The sequence below is a fragment of the Actinia tenebrosa genome, unplaced genomic scaffold, assembly GCF_029948245.1.
Source record: "Actinia tenebrosa isolate PJP-AT-01 unplaced genomic scaffold, QUT_ActTen_1.0 PGA_scaffold5__44_contigs__length_20552954, whole genome shotgun sequence".
In the NCBI taxonomy this organism is placed as follows: Eukaryota; Metazoa; Cnidaria; class Anthozoa; order Actiniaria; family Actiniidae; genus Actinia; species Actinia tenebrosa.
In genome coordinates this window covers 14,370,182-14,386,579 of record NW_028292582.1, presented here as the reverse complement: position 1 = coordinate 14,386,579, position 16,398 = coordinate 14,370,182, and the positions used below count along the sequence as shown (strand labels likewise).

Below are 16,398 nucleotides of genomic sequence, written 5' to 3'. Positions count from 1 at the left end.
ACTGATACTGATCCAAACCTTATCCTTTGTAGCCTTGCCCAAGCTATAAAACTCTGTTAATGAATGAGTGTAGGGGTTTGATTCATCAGTGTTCTTTCTAACGCTTAATGATCTTTATAATGGATTTAATAAGATGACTTGTCAATTGTGGCTGACGTCATAGGTGATGGTTTTATGTGTGTTTTAGTTGACGACATTGTGTGGGTTTGTGAAGATGAGGGATTGGCATCTGTTTTGGAACTAATTCACTGAGTCTTTACAGGTAAGACTACTAAATACTAATAATTTCCTCTCTTGTTTCAAGAGTCATTTTCACGAAGAAAAAGAAGCGATAAACGAAAGAAGAGGTTGAAGAACACAACTGAAAAGTGAGTGAAATCATTCTTACACCTGAAACGCAATGAAAACGTAAAGTTTAAGTCTCGTTTTGCTGGAAATGACGTGAAGCTGTAGTGTATAGCTATTAGATTAATATCGGGATACAGAACGAAAAGAAAAAGGAAAGAAAACCCCAGGAAGAACTTGTTCCGGTGGCTTTTCGTTGCTCTTTTCATTTATTAGTATATTGCGACAACCGGGCGACAAAATTTGTTTAGCTTCAGGCCAAGCCATGAGGCTAATTTACCTCCTCGAGTGCTTTTTAGTACAGTGGAAGGCGAAACGAAGGTATTTTGTACAAAAAAAATTCGGTCCTATCAGGTTATATTTTTAGAATCTTGTGGTTAACCTCTTTACACATATAGCAAATGTTGTCGTTTTGCTCTAGTTTTTAATGTAAAAGGGTTTTAATCTTCAACACAAGACCAATGGTTATTGAATCTCACTCTACTTGAAGTGTTTTGCATTTCATTCTAATAAAAAAAATACTGCAAATAAAGAACCGAATGAAGTCGATAATTTCGAAAGTCTACACCAATCAGAGGGCACTAACAATGACATATTAGACACACCCCAAAATTAATCACATGACCTAAGCAGGTTGTAAATTTAAACGCCTCGTTGATTTGGAATTTTATCTTAAATAACATAAATATCATTGGATTTTGCTGCTTCTCATTAACCTTTTGTTCAAGAAGGGAAAAAGAGAATGGTAGTGACGTCATGCACACGTCACCGTTGCTATGGTGAGAGGTTTTTATTTGTTTGTCATATCACGTATTTTCCATTTATTTATTTATTTATGTATTTTTTTCAACAATGTTTTAACAAAATAATTATAATAATAATAATAATATTAATAATAATAATACTAATAGTTTATTCCTTAAGAAACGCATAAAAATCTCAATGCTTATTTTAGCTCACAATCTGGCTCTTGGCGTATAGTAGATCTAATTTCATGACACAGGGTGACCAACTGCTCTGATTCTCAATAGTATCGAGTTTTAAAGCTACACGAGAAACACTTTCTTGATATTTGACAATGTTTGATTGTTCAACTGTTGAACCTTATGGCAAATCAATACTTGAAAAACCTTACTGAATTTTTTTTTTTTTGGAAAGTCGAGCTTGAAATATTTGAATATGCATTTTTTCATTTCGTTCCTTTCCTAGTATTTTCCATATGACATTTTGATTGTGCGAGATTTTTCATAGAGGCATTTCTAGTTCTTTGGGCCGGGTGTGGATACATAATATTGTTCGAAAATATAAAACAATAATCGAACCTTGTCACAGTACACGAGATAGAACGTCATGCGGGGAGGCGTTTAGGTTATCTAAACATGTCACTAACCACTTCCCATCCGGATACGCGCTTTAATCACATATTACTACGTTTACATCTTTACTCAAGGGTTGAATACTATGTTTTACAGCCATTTCTCATCATTCTAAGGTATCTGTAGCAGATATGTGTACTTTTGATAAACGGTAATCCGCAAGCCTTATAACCCGTCGAACATTTGTTTTACATTGAAAAGCCATTTTAGTGCAACATTGTTTGAGTGTCAGAAATTTGATTGACAGATATTTGATCAGCAGTAAGTGATATATTAATTAGTACCAGCTAGTCACTGTTAATAGTACAGTAAAAAAGAGGCCAGTTTTTTGTTTAGTAACATCAATACACCGCGTTAAATCAGGCAAGGTCTATGCCAGGAATGAGGCATAGTTCTGTTAAATACAGATTATCTGGTCGTGTAAATATCTGTAGTGTTGTCAACCCAGCATTACTAAATAAACATATTACATATCTTGTCATGAATCGTGCTTACATTTCTACGTGATAATCGAGAAAATATTTCAGTAAAGAAAGAGTTTGATGGCCAATCAGTTGCCATTGCTGTAGATCTATTTCAGTATTACAGTAACGAGACCAGTTATCACCACTTTAACGATTAATTCTGTTATTGATAACAATGTTGGTTTAAAGTGGATCCAAAAGTTCAAATGTGATAATCTGATCAACACAGTCTTAACACCAGAAGCATGTTTATCCCTAGCACGACTCGAGGACTCATTTTATCATTAAGTTGTGTCCTTACCTCGGCAGTTTGTTAAACAGTTCTGGCGTCGCTAACATCACACTAATACTGCAGGACTCTTCTCGTCTGTACCACCCACTTTGTTCATTGACTTGATCAGAAATAAATGAGTTAATAAGCCAAATGTCAACAATAGTTTTCATTAAAAAGTAATGTAAGCGATTATAGTTAGATCTAGATTAACCTCTTTCGGTTTGTTCACAGCACCAGTGTCTTGATGATCTCCTGTAAGTCACGTTGTCCTGAACATTTTACAAACAAAGTACATTTTAATGCAAAGTGATTGTTAGCTATGGTATTCCTTGACGTCATTTCCTGTTAGGACCGGAAGTGTTGGTAGCCTATTTACGCATGCGTAGTGAAGTATTGTAAATAAGATCTTTCAAATCACGTAGTATATGTGACACGTGCAAACCAATAGTGGCACCTCCTCCCCCCAGCGGCCATTACCTTAGTATATTATCTCGTTTGTCTATTCATATATTTTGACTTCCTTAAGTCCATTCTTGTTTTTTTTAGTTCATCATATAGTCCGGGTGTTCTTGTCATTTTTTTATTGATTAATGATGATTACATATCAAACTCAGTTCCACATAGAAAAGATGTCTGATTTTAGGATATAGAATAGATGCAATGTTTATCTCTTTGAAGCTGAAAGCAAGTAGCGATTTTTCAGGAGTTTTAACTTTGACCCAACAAAGCGAAACAGTCCAAAATGACGACTTTCCAGTGCTTTTTTTGATATAAGAAATCATCCTTCTACCGCTATTCGCATAGCCATAGAAACCTGGCCTCCGTATCGCTCAATATCCATAATTTCGTCTCCAGATCTCGCTTTATAAAACGGACATATTTGCTCACGAACTCAGCATATATTTTGGTACTGTTTCGTGAAGCTGTCCGAGTGGAGACTGGTACCTAATTTGGAGAATATGCCCGCGAATTTTGCTTTAAAATATTTTTAATCGTTTTTCAACTTTTTTTGAAATCCTTTTAATAGTATGAAGATATTATAATGTTTCTTTTAAAAAATGCTTCCCCATTCTTCACATAATATCCCTCATTTGGAAATGACCAGAGTTGATGGGCAACTCTGTGCGATGATTGTGATGATAATGATAATAATAATGATGATGAACGTCGGAATCTCATGTGCATATCATTGGAACTGATGAGACATCGACAACATGATGTTTCCTTTTGTCTGTTCTTGTGTGGCAAAAAGCCAGCCAGCCAGACGGACGGACAGACCTTTGTTGTACTGATATATGTCAGTCGTAAATCAATTAGCCATGACTAGTAGGCTGGCTAGTAGGTTATTGTTAAACGTTTTTTCAGTCGGTATCAAGTGAATACCAGACGCCCTGAAGGTATTCGTCAAGTGTTGTAGCATCTATTGTGGTGTAGACGCACACGTTTCTATGCCTGATGATGTCATACATGATATTATGGTCAAATTAGTATGAAGAGGGTTTCTTTTAGAAATGAATACAAAGACGTGTAAAGCTTGTCAAATCCAGACCACACATAAGATAAAGCTTATGAATCAAACCTTTAAGAGGTATTATAATTAGGGGCTAGTTTCGTAGCAATAGCCATGGCATGCAGTATCCCGGATGCATGTCGGTCGCCATATTAGCTGGTGCAGTAAGTGGGATGGATATGCTAAGCATCTTAGGCCTTGGGTAATAATCTTCTTATATTGCAAGCTGTGTAGTACAGAATCTCGCTTTCTTCTTACCATTGAGCGTCAGATTAATCAGATTCCCAAGTCGTCGCTGTTCAAGCAGTTCATATGGTTGATCAATGACTGAAAATGAATTGAGTGCAGAGTTTATTAGTTTGAAAAATCATTAAGTGCACTATTCAAACAAATACACGTACATGTGCATGGGTATGCTGTATACATTGAGGTAAGCTTTTGTTCGTTAGTGCTTTAATAGTATTCTCTGCGTCTTTTATACCGAATTATCAATGTACATTGGCTCGTGTTTCATTACGTATTTCCATGGTCGCTTTAGTTTTTTTCATTTGAAGATTCTCGTTAATTAATTTGGCCTAACATTCAATCCATTGATATATCGAGTATAAACCACCGAATCTTAACTCACCGCCATCATAGAAGTAGTAGTAAAATATCTCAATATGAAGCAATAGTTCGAAAACCTTTCAGTGCACGCCAATATTGTTAATGTCCCAAAAATACGAGGGAAAGGACTTTACTATACACAGTCAAACACTGAATATGTTGCGCCTTGAGGAAGGCAATTAGTGTCGAACCGAGAGTCTAGTATTAGAAATTGCAATAGGAGAGATACAGTCGTAGATTATATTCGACAGCTCTTTATGGTACTTTGAATCTTGTACTTTTTTATATTGATGGTATTTTGAAATTCATAGTTTAGTTACAGTTAGTGTTGGAGGGAATGTAACAGGCTGCAATAGTAATGGTTACAAATTAGCGAGTCTTGCTTCGGATATTACGTGATAACCTAACATATTTTACTAAAAGGGTTTCCATACTAGTAATGACATAATGACACGTTTGTATATCATTAATTTCAACAAGATTTCAAGACAATTTCAAATCTTCTCAGAAGGTCTCAAAAGGCAAAACCTTTTGTCGTCAAAATCTAATTTGTCCCCACCAAGAGAGCCTGGTGAAAGACTGTTGACGCAATAAAGAATAAAGACATGACAAAACACTTATCTTGTACAACTCAATATTTACGTCGATCTACTTGACAATCCAAAAGTATACATCATAGATCGAAGTTACTGTCATGCCTTTGACTAGATTCATAGTATAGATACCAGCAGTAGTTTATAAAATGTCGCATCTCATTGTTCCCCTGAAGGTCCTGAAGGGTAGCCAACAGATGTACTTAGGGATTCTTATTCACAGTTTTAAGTGCGCTATTAAATACCACAATCAGACGACTACAGCGAATGACGTTTTTGCATCTTTGAATATAAAACTACTATCAGTTTGATCAAACGATTCGTTTTTGTTTTTTTTCAATTTAAATTCCCATAATGCACCAAGGTAGTTTTCCATGATTTTCTGACATTAAGACATTTTGCTTTTTGAAAACCAACCATTTCAGGTAGTTTGAAAAAGTCTATAAATTACAAAGAAAGCAAGTTTAGAGTTTTGCATGAATGCGATCTAAAACTGTTAGACGAGTTTAAATATACAATGTATTTTGATGCATTTTGATATTCTATGATCAGTTATGTTCTTGTTCATACCGTCAGAGCTAATCCTTTAATCCCTTCAAACAAGACTTAAATCGTTCGCTGTGGTTTAGATTCTTGGCGAGAGGAAATTGGGGAATTCTACGCATACACGTAGACTATACTAACTGTTCATGGCTAAAGAGGGAAAATACTGAGCCGAGATGATCGATGCCTCATTAACATAGAGTAATAAAGGAAAGGCCTCGGTTAAAAAAGTAAAAAAAAAGGAATGAAAAAAAATAAATAAATAAAAAAAGAGAAAAGGATATGAAAAAAACAACCACAAATAAATAAAGACTGATAAAGAAATAAAAAAATAATAAAGAAGGGAAAAGAGAAAGCAAGAAAAAGAAAGAAAGAAAAAGAGAAGGAGAAAGAGACGAAAAATAGTGACAGGTGTTTCAGAGTAACGAGAGGAGCCATTTTGTACCCGAAAAATTAATGATAAATCAACAATGTAAAGCAAACCACATTTGTCTTCCTCCTGGAAATATTTACAACACTAACTGTAACCAATATTTATTCTTTTTTAGCTTAAAGTAACTAATTGCACAAGTTTTCTGTTTACGAGAAGATCAAAGTTACTTTTTGTTTTGTATCAATAGCGGTTACTCTTTCACCTTGAATATTAGACTTATTTTAATGATAAACACCAACACTTTAGACAAAACACGCCCACCTGTCTATACTAGACATTGTGCCATTAGAATAATATGTTGTTATAATGCACGATTGTACTTCAACACGAAAAAGGATACATATAATTCAACAGCTCCAGTGTTTTTATAATCCATATGGCAGATCTGCTTAGTGGACTTGGTATAATTAGGTAAAGATTTGATGCTGGTATTGACCAGGAATGAGAGAGTATTATCAGTTATAAAACTGTCAATCTTTCTTGGTTGTGGTGGGAAAGAAAACCATTATAACTGAATGGAGACTGACATCGGTAAGATGAGTTAAGTTAAATGGGAAAGAAAGAAAGAAAGAAAGAGAGAGAGAGAGAGAGAGAGAGAGAGAGAGAAGGAAAGAAAGAAAGAAAGAAAGAAAGAAAGAAAGAAAGAAAGAAAGAAAGAAAGAAAGAAAGAAAGAAAGAAAGAAAGAAAGAAAGAAAGAAAGAAAGAAAGAGAGAGAGAGAGATGAGAGATGTCTTTTATTTAATCTCGGGAAATTTCATCAATGTACAAATTGGTTTTCATGAAAACCGAGTTCATAGGTAATATATATAAAAAATTAATAATAACGTTAAGAATATATAGACAGATTTATGAAATAAATTCTCATCTACCCCCCAAAAATATTATAGTAATTAAAGTGTTAAGGACCAACAGACGAAAGATTCCTCTTAAAAGATTTTAAATTATTGGACAGTCTGACACTTTGGGGTAACGAGTTCCACACTTTTGCACCGTCATAAGAGAGAGCTCTTTTTAAAAACTCAGTGCTGGGTTTCGGTAACTTTAAGCACTTCTCTCTACCACGAAAATCGTAGGTATTTTCTTGAAAATAAAAGAGTTCCCTTACAGATTTTGGTGCAAGTGCATTTAAAGTCTTAAACATCATTATTGCTTTATGCTCCTTTCTTCTTCTTTGTAAGCTTTTCCAGCCTAAAGAAGTTAAAATATCACTAGATCTGACATCGTAGCTGCTTTTTGTTATTATTCTTGCAGCTCTATTTTGCATTTTTTGCAATCTTTCAGCAGACGTTATTGGTAAATTATCCCATACCACGTCACAATAGTCAAACCAAGGTAAAACGAGAGCCTCATATATGGTAATAGCTGTCTCCAAGGGGATGTAATCGCGGACTCGTCTTATGCCACTCAATCCAGAAGATATTTTTTACAAATGTAATCAATATGAGCAGCCCAAGACACCCGTTCGTCAATCACAACACCCAGAGTTTTTGCTGTAGAGACTCTAGTAATTGGTTTGCTATTTAAATATATGTGTGGTTCGGAGGTAATTTTTTTCAATTTATCGTCAGAAGCAATAAACATGTGCTCTGTTTTAGCTGAATTTAAGCTAAGTTTGTTAGCTTTCAACCAGTTATGAATATTGGAAATATCAGCGTTCACCTCGTCAAATAGAGTCTTTTGTGATGTGCCACAAGTGGTGAGACTTGTGTCATCAGCATACATTCTAGCATTTGAAAATTTGACACTATTTGGCAGATCGTTTATGTAAATAATAAATAATAATGGCCCAAGAATTGAGCCTTGAGGGATGCCGCAATCGAGTGTTCTAGAGCTAGATAAGGTATGGTTTATGTAGCATCTCTGACTACGATCTGTGAGGTAAGATTTGAACCACTTTATCGACTCTTCTGCAATCCCATAATAGTATAATTTGTGGAGAAGTATAGAGTGATTTACTGTGTCAAAAGCTTTTTTAAAATCTAGGAAAGTGACACAGTTCAATTTACCTTCATCCATATTGGTAAGCCACTCCGTTGTGGCTTCTAGGAGTGCAGTAGTAGTCGAATGAAGCGGTCTAAATCCCGACTGCTTTTGAGAAAGTAAATTATTTGAGTTTAGATACTCATATAACTGGTTAAAAACTATTCTCTCGAAAATCTTAGCAATAGTAGGTAAGACCGAAATGGGACGGTAATTATTCAAATCATCTTTGTCATTAGCTTTATGAATTGGCGTAACTTTCGCAAGTTTCAAGCCGTTAGGAAAAATCCCTTTATCAACTGATTGATTGAATAGCTTCACTAGTGATTGACTTATTACTGGTGAAGCAATCTTGATGAAATGAGATGGTATAACCGTCAAGACCTGTCGCTTTTTTAACGTCAATAGAATTAATGATTTTCATAAGTTCATCAACTGATGTGTGTCGTAAGGTGAATGTTGAGCCAATTCTAATTAGATAATCATTATAAGCAGTCGGTCCATCGGGAATTAAACAAGCTAATTTAGTCCCAATTTCAGAAAAATGACAATTGAATACCTCAGCTATTTCCTTCGAGTCACACATCGATGTATCACCTGTTTTGATAGATGTTACATAAGAGCCAGATTTAGTCCTTCGTGAGAGAAAGAAAGAAGGAAAGAAAGAAAGAAAGAAAGAAAGAAGGAAAGAAAGAAAGAAAGAAAGAAAGAAAGAAAGAAAGAAAGAAAGAAAGAAAGAAAGAAAGAAGACACAAAAAGAAGAAAGAAAGAAAGAAAGAGAGAATGCAACGAAGCAAAGCAAGAAAAGAAAAATATACCCTCCATCCGCCCGCCGCCCCCCCCCTACAGCCCTCCGCATCCTCCCGCCCCTCCATCCCCCTGCCCTCGCCCGAGCTCTGCTCTCATCGCCCTCAGCTGCCGCACTCATGACCTCCCGAGACGAAAGAACAAAAGAAAGAAAGAAATTCATCTGAAGAGTGATAGACAACTACCGGTTTGGGTAATCAGAAATAAGGTAGTCACGTGCCTTCGTATTTATATCATGACATAAAACAACACTTTCAGATCCGTACCGGACTGGGTTGATGAAGTGGTACTGAGTGTTAGGTGTAATTGATTAGGAAATGACTCAAGCGAACATTGATCTGACAGTACGCGAGGAGATATTTTAATGATGTGAAGACCTTTTGCGGATTTATAGCGAAGTTGGGGTTTGAAGACTTGAAATGATTGAAGACACTCGAGGTTTTCTCACTTTGTTCTTGCAGCATGTGTAGGGGGGATTTTTGTGGTCTCAGTGTTCAAGGTAAGCTGACTTTACCAGTCTAATGGTTTTCGTTTTATTTTAATTTTTTTTCGATATCCTGAAAAAAACTCTCTGCTTATCAAAGTCAGAGCTTGGCCGTAACTCACAGATAGAATTGGAATTTAGCTTGTTAGGTAAGGTTTGACAGAGGGGAGGAAAACCAGAGAACCTGAAGTAAAACCCTTGAATCAAGAGATAAACACAACCGCTTTAATCTGTCCAAAACAACATTAGAGTATTAAACAAGTTGATAGTAAGAGATTATGTTTTAATCTAAATCCTTTTGAAGTCAACAATCAAATGAACGATGAAAAACGTAGTCAACAGGAGAAAATATACTCTTGATCCGCGGAGGGCGAAGCTAGTCTGCTCTGCACTATAGGTAAATGATGGTGATCAATGGTATAGCCGTCATAATATGATGCTAAATCTACCAGGATCAGTCCAGCACCGTCAGTTCTAGTTCACCATAATTTATACTTGTTTATAGCAGACTAATTCATTATGGTCACATTGTCATGAACCCGCAGTCTCGCGGATCCACCGTCAATCGATTCAATTGGTTTTTATCAGCGATTTAGAGGAATATTTATTAAGAGGAAATCTTTTTCAATGATGAGCCCAACAATGACAAAAAGCGCCAAAAACTAGACTTTCGTATGAGTTTTGATCCCAATTTTCGTTTTGGGTTAACACTCAAAACCATTTTTAAACAGTTAGAAACTGATGTACTATGATAAAATGCTTGTTTGAAGCGGTATTTTCAATTGTACAAAGATGTTTTGCTGCATTTGTGTTAGAATGTTGCTTTGTCAGGCTTTTTTATAGAAAATAAATGGGAAATCAGCAATTGAAGGCCTAAACCTCATTTTCGAATAAAATGTTTGCTTTGGGTTAACGCTTTGATTCCACTTTCATCAGTCATCTCCACTTCCAAACAACTTTTTGAATAACAAGATTTTAGCCTTGTACAAGAGCCTTTCTTCAAGAAAATAGTTTTTGGCGCTCACTGCATGAATACGAAAGGAATATATGTTCTCTCTTAGTTATTTATTATAGATTACGTTTCAAGAAATCGGTCAACACTCGGTTGTAAGAGAAGTTCAAGCTCTTCAGATGACTATTGCTTTAAGTAAACTGCCATAAGAAGTTATTCGCGTGAATTAAGCACTCAAACATTTATATTCTACTGGTAAGGGTAGGCGTGAAGTAGTGACTAGACTTCTATATTCCAAGCCTCAAAAGACACGTTGCGCAATTCTTATTATTAAACAAACTAATATTTACAAGAGAGCTTTTAACTAATATCTTAAAGTATGGATATTCATTCTTGAATCGAATGATTTATTACACACTCTAGTTTTATTCCGGTCGTGCACATTTCGAGTTTTGTTTTCGAAGGGGAACTACTTGGTCGAGTCTTATCAGCAAATCAAGTTGAGTGGAAACGCAGGAAACGTCAATCAGTCCTGGACGGATGAACAAGAGTCATCCAGTCAGCGACGGCTATAATGGTATATAGAATATATTTGTTATGATATAATATGAATATGATATGAGTATTATGGTTACAATGTTGCTATGATAATAATGAAGTTGCTTTATCAGTTTTAATCTCGACATCGTACTTCCTCAAGCTAATCTTTACATTGAACATAAACTTACAAAAAAAAAAAAAAAAACAGCCAGTAGTTTTCTTCTGATAGTATCATTACCGAGCGTGTTCGCGTGTATCTGGTTGTGATCATCAGTATCATACTTCCCTCACGTCAACCTGTTTTCCCTAGCCTAGATCAGTAGCTCTAATCAACACTTTTGCGTTCCGGAACATCAATGATAATACCTGAGACGAATAGTTGTTTTAGCATAGTTTGAATATCAGAGAAAAGAGGAAATTTAGGATAAAAAACGTTTTTGTATTACTTCCGCTCGTGTAAACTTCGCCGCATAACCTTATAATTACCTGGTCGCTCGACCAATCACTGCGCGCGAAACTATATTCAAGTCTAATTTTTTGGTAATCTATATTAATCAGTCAATCAGACAATGTGACGTCGTTCCAGTAATTTAAATTGGCACCCTCGCGTTGTCTGGCTTGTTATCTAAGTTGGCTCATTTTAAGTTCATGTGACCATGTATAGTAATGATAAGCGTATTGATATCTAAGATAACCTGGGAGTCTTTAAAAAGATTATATATTCTCCACACTTGCCTACCATGAAGATAACCGATGAAAACCTACAGCCTGGCGGTAATTGAGCGATTGTAATTATACTCAGGTAAAACCAACCGGTGTTCCGTCTTAAATTCTATATTGTATGCATATTCCAAAGTCGTAGCCAAAGGCTCATAGGCAGTAGGCATTTAGCGATAAGCGATAGAAGACAGGTCATACTAAGATGCAAGATTAGCTGGAAGAATGACTTGTATTTCTCATAATTGTTCTCGTCAGGAACGTGTTTAGATGTATGCCCATAACTCCTCTCTATCTTGTAATGATCTATCGCTCCGATAACCTTCCATTTTATAGCTGTTTATCAATGAGTTTTTTTGTGAATCAGCTAAATTAGTTGTAAATTACCTTCCTGACAGGAAAATGTACTACTTTGTTCTTTAGTTTTTGATAATAATATAAAACATCTAGTATCGTGTCAAACAAGAGAAAAAAGCGAATATTTTATAATTTATATAACATTCATCCTGAGATTCATTCTTAAAGACATAAAAAATAAATAAATAAAAATAAAAAAAATAGAGACTACTAAATAGCTAGAGTTATTCCGAAAAGAGGAGAGTTATGTGCCAAAAAAGAGTTATAACAAAAAAACCCCGTTCATATCTTGAAGCAAGGTAATAGATCCTAAAGGGAAAGTAGAAGTAAACTAAGCTTAACTCGAGAATTTTAGGAATAGTGAATGAATAACTTATATTTGAACTTAAGTTATCTGGTTGGTTCATGTTAATAAGTGCAGTCACAGTAAAGGGTACGTGCTGCCGAACATTCGACAAACTCTGCGCTAACAGGATACGATTCATAGGGGAATATAAACACGGGTTAAAACAAACTGATATGATAGGTTTATTCTAAGTAATGAGTATGCGCATGCGCGCGTTTTTCTTTTTCTTTACAAAGCTTTTCGTGGCCCAGAATTCTCCTGAGGCAAGGACGTAACAAGGTAATCAACACAAGAACAGAGATGTTAGATCCCTAGGCTTAAGGTGGAAGGTAACCAACAGGAATGCATCGATAGAACGATACTAAAATACATCAAACATAACGGGTTTGATTAATTATCTGAATGAAGAATGCAGGCGGAAATTATAGCCGCGGGTTAATATGGTACAGTACAGTGTAGTATAGTATGGTATATTCTATTATATTGGAGTATTATAGTGGAGTATTGTAGAGTATAGTATAGCCGCGGGTTAATATGGTACAATACAGTGTAGTATAGTATGGTATATTCTATTATAGTGGAGTATTATAGTGGAGTATTGTAGAGTATAGTATAGCCGCGGGTTAATATGGTATAGTATAGTGTAGTATAGTATGGTATATTCTATTATAGTGGAGTATTGTAGTGGAGTATTGTAGAGTATAGTATAGCCGCGGGTTAATATGGTACAGTACAGTGTAGTATAGTATGGTATAGTCTATTATAGTGGAGTATTACAGTGGAGTATTGTAGAGTATAGTATAGCCCAGGCGCGGAAAAGTGAATGCGCATATGGTTGATATAAGGACAAATAAACGTACATGCACAGGGCTCATTAACAAGGTAACATTACGCTTGAGGAAATGAAAATGAAGAACAGAGTCGACAATTGACATTTTTGCTCTTCAGGATGACCTGACAAGCTCGTTTATACAGTGCGCGTTTCCCTTGGAACTGACACTCGATAGTATAGTAGCATCAGCAGCACTAGTACCAGCAGCTGATCAGCAGCATTTTCATCGTCTTGGTTTGCGAAATTCGTTCCAATTGCCGGCCCAGTTTTTATCAGGCTTTCCAGATTTCATCTTTTAAAATATTAGACAGAATATCACTGATTATTGAATAATAATTGTAGTCTCCAGCGAGCCTTTTTTTAAAAAAAATATCTATAACGAGAGCCAACAAAAACAAGATGTAGCCAAAAATATTTTCAACTTAGGCTGATTTTAGAGGGTAAAAAAAGTCTAGAAATAAAAGGTAATTAATATTGAATGGCTGACGGACGGAATGAGTTAGTGAGGCGTGATCATCCTAAGATTTAGCCATGCATGTAGCAACATCAATTTTATCGCTTGTCCTCGTTTTTTATTTCCTTGATATTTTTTCTCAAATTAGCGTCTTCTTCGTATCCTATGACGGATGTATTTTGAAGTGTCATTTATTAAATAATAGTTTTTTTGTACAAAGATCTAACAATTGTTCTGAGATGTGCCCAGACAATTGTCTAGATGGAGTGTACGTTTGTTGAGCCTAATAGCTCAGTAGTTTTTCTTCTTGTTTTCGCAGGTGATACTCCTATTCTAACAAGCGTCATCTTAATATCGAAGTTTTGGTTGCAAAGGAGTACGCGAGCGAAGAATAAATGGTTAATATGTGCTGCTAGCCTGAAGTCAAGGCAGACACACGTTGACGGATCAGGAAGGCAGTAAGCAGTAGGGGCGTCTTATCTCTGAACCAGAAATCTAACTAAAAGCAAAGAACACAATCAAGACCAAACTGACAAATTTATTGTTCGTTTTGAGCAAAGTAAACTCGCCACATCCCACATTATTGTGATCTGCAGCGAGATAACATTGATAATTGACTGTGAATTAGTGAAAAACCCAGGGCTAAATGTTATTGGACTATGGTTTATCTACGATCTTGGCTAATGGCTTCATCTAGCAACACGACAGCTCGATAGGAGACTCTAACATCACAGTGAAGTAATTCTATGATACAAAGCCATTTTCAGTCCAATCTGAATAATTGAAACATTATTCGAGTATTCTATCGACGGGTCATCGACTCCCTGCTGTGATCATGGCAAATCCCACCAGCTACGAAAAAGTTACAGAATTGGAAAAACAAGTAAAACTAGTTTTATATATATTAACGCTGATTCTTGGTTTGTGTGGCAATTCTCTAGTTCTCGTTATTCTTGCTCGAAAGGTTCGACGCGTTGCTAACGATCTTTTTATCATCAACTTAGCAGTAGCTGACCTAACACTCCTGGTGTTTTCTATACCTATTACAGTTCTCTTCTATGGAGAATTCAAATCACCTACTTTGGTATGTAAATTAGTCTGGCCAATGATGACTGTGTCCAATACAGTCAGTATCTTCACCTTGACATTGATGGCAATGTGTCGATGTCACGTGATCTTGAATGCATTTCGTCCAGTAGTAAGGCATCGCCGTATATATCGAGGTATTGCCTTGACATGGATCTTAGCTATAATGCTCTTGCTTCCCCTGATGATCGTTACAACCCAGCATCCTTTGGGAGGGTGTAAGGAAGTCTGGGGGACGAACGTTGATGGGAAAATCTACACAGTAGTCCTAGCAGTATTGCAGTATATCCTGCCTTTGACTTTAATCGCTATTGCATACATATGGATTGCCGTCGATCTCTGGAAACCAGTCAACTTGAACTCATCTTGGACGGCTACTGATCGTAAAGGAAGAGAAAAGAGACGCAAAGAAAATCTTCAAATTGTCAAAACATTAGCAACGATAGTAGTACTCTTTGCTATTTGTATGCTACCAGGTCACGTGGCCTGGCTACTTAGTGATTTTGGCGGGAAATCTGAAAAGGATGTAACGCAAGTGATTCTTCGTTTTTTTGATATTCTTGTTTACATCCATAGTTGCTTGAATCCCATCGTATATGGCACGTTAACTAAATACTTTCGACGTGAATACTCCAGGTACATATCGTATATATTCTGTTGCAGCAAACAACTACACTCGTACAGTTCCCGTCAGTCACATAATCCTTCCGGACGTGAAAACATGCACAGAACGGCTTCCTTGTAGATATATTACAAGACTTGATTAGAGCAGCTTTCATATGGCTGTGAGAGGTTCGGTGCCGTAAACACGCCGTGCCGTGCCGTGCCGTGCCGTGCCGTGGCCGTGATGTTGATTTTTTTCTCGCGCAATCTGATTGGTCCGGCAGTGACATGACTTTGGCGTGACCGTGACCGTGACCGTGTCCGCGCCGTGATCGTGTTTTGGGTATTCTTACGTGACGTGATTGGCTGGCGTGGCGTATACCTTGCCGTTTCACGACCGTGCTCGTGCCGTGAGCTTCTCACAATCATACGAAAACTGCTCTATTGATTAAACATACGCGCTTTGTAAAACGAATATTACGGATTATAAATTATTCGCCCCATATTCTAGCAATAATCAACATCACAGATATTATTAGGGATAATTAATCGTTATCAGTTGCGCCACTCGTTATTCATCCTATAATATATGATTAGTGTCGGGCTGATATCTTGGTACGGGATACCGTGTTAAGAGGATTGTGCATGCCATGAACATGCATTATTGCCGCCCCGACATTTTTGATATTGAGATTCATTGTTCATTCCTTTCACACGTATCCGGATATTTTTGAAAACGGATTTTCTTCTTCTTTGCGGATTGGTCTTGAAGACGCAACAATTCGAAAACAGATACGTGTGGACGGGCGGAAACGATTCGAAAACGCTACGTGTGGCCGGGAATTTGTTTGTTTGTTCAAAAATATCAGATGATATGTTTGTACGTAGAGGGCGTGAAGACGTTTTTAGTGGGAGGGGAAGGAACGAGCCGACTCTAAAAACGTCTGCACGGCAGGCTAGTTTGTACGGGGCCTAACAGAATTGTATAGACAAAACAATACTTATGTTATGTAAGCTGAACAAGAACATTTTGTGTTAAAAAATAAAAGATGGAAAAAAATGGAGTCGCGGTTATACACCTGTCGACGGCTGAGC

At 36.5% G+C, this 16,398-nt stretch overlaps 2 protein-coding genes across 2 annotated transcripts in view; one reads left to right on the top strand and one right to left on the bottom strand.

Moving 5' to 3' along the window:
- The window catches only part of LOC116286762 (somatostatin receptor type 5), a 19,188-nt gene extending 16,169 nt beyond the window's left edge, over nt 1-3,019 (bottom strand). Inside the window, exons 1-2 of the mRNA XM_089037710.1 lie at nt 2,671-3,019; nt 2,487-2,577 (exon numbers count right to left, since the gene is read on the bottom strand). The gene's annotated coding sequence lies outside the window, so the exon portion shown is untranslated. The remainder of the gene's footprint in view (nt 1-2,486; nt 2,578-2,670) is intronic.
- Nucleotides 1-16,398, top strand: part of LOC116297074 (neuropeptide Y receptor type 6-like) — a 27,034-nt gene extending 10,636 nt beyond the window's left edge. Inside the window, exons 2-3 of the mRNA XM_089037711.1 lie at nt 305-368; nt 13,934-16,398. Of these exons, the coding sequence (XP_088893837.1) occupies nt 14,450-15,445 (996 nt within the window). The 5' untranslated portion in view covers nt 305-368; nt 13,934-14,449 and the 3' untranslated portion in view covers nt 15,446-16,398. The remainder of the gene's footprint in view (nt 1-304; nt 369-13,933) is intronic.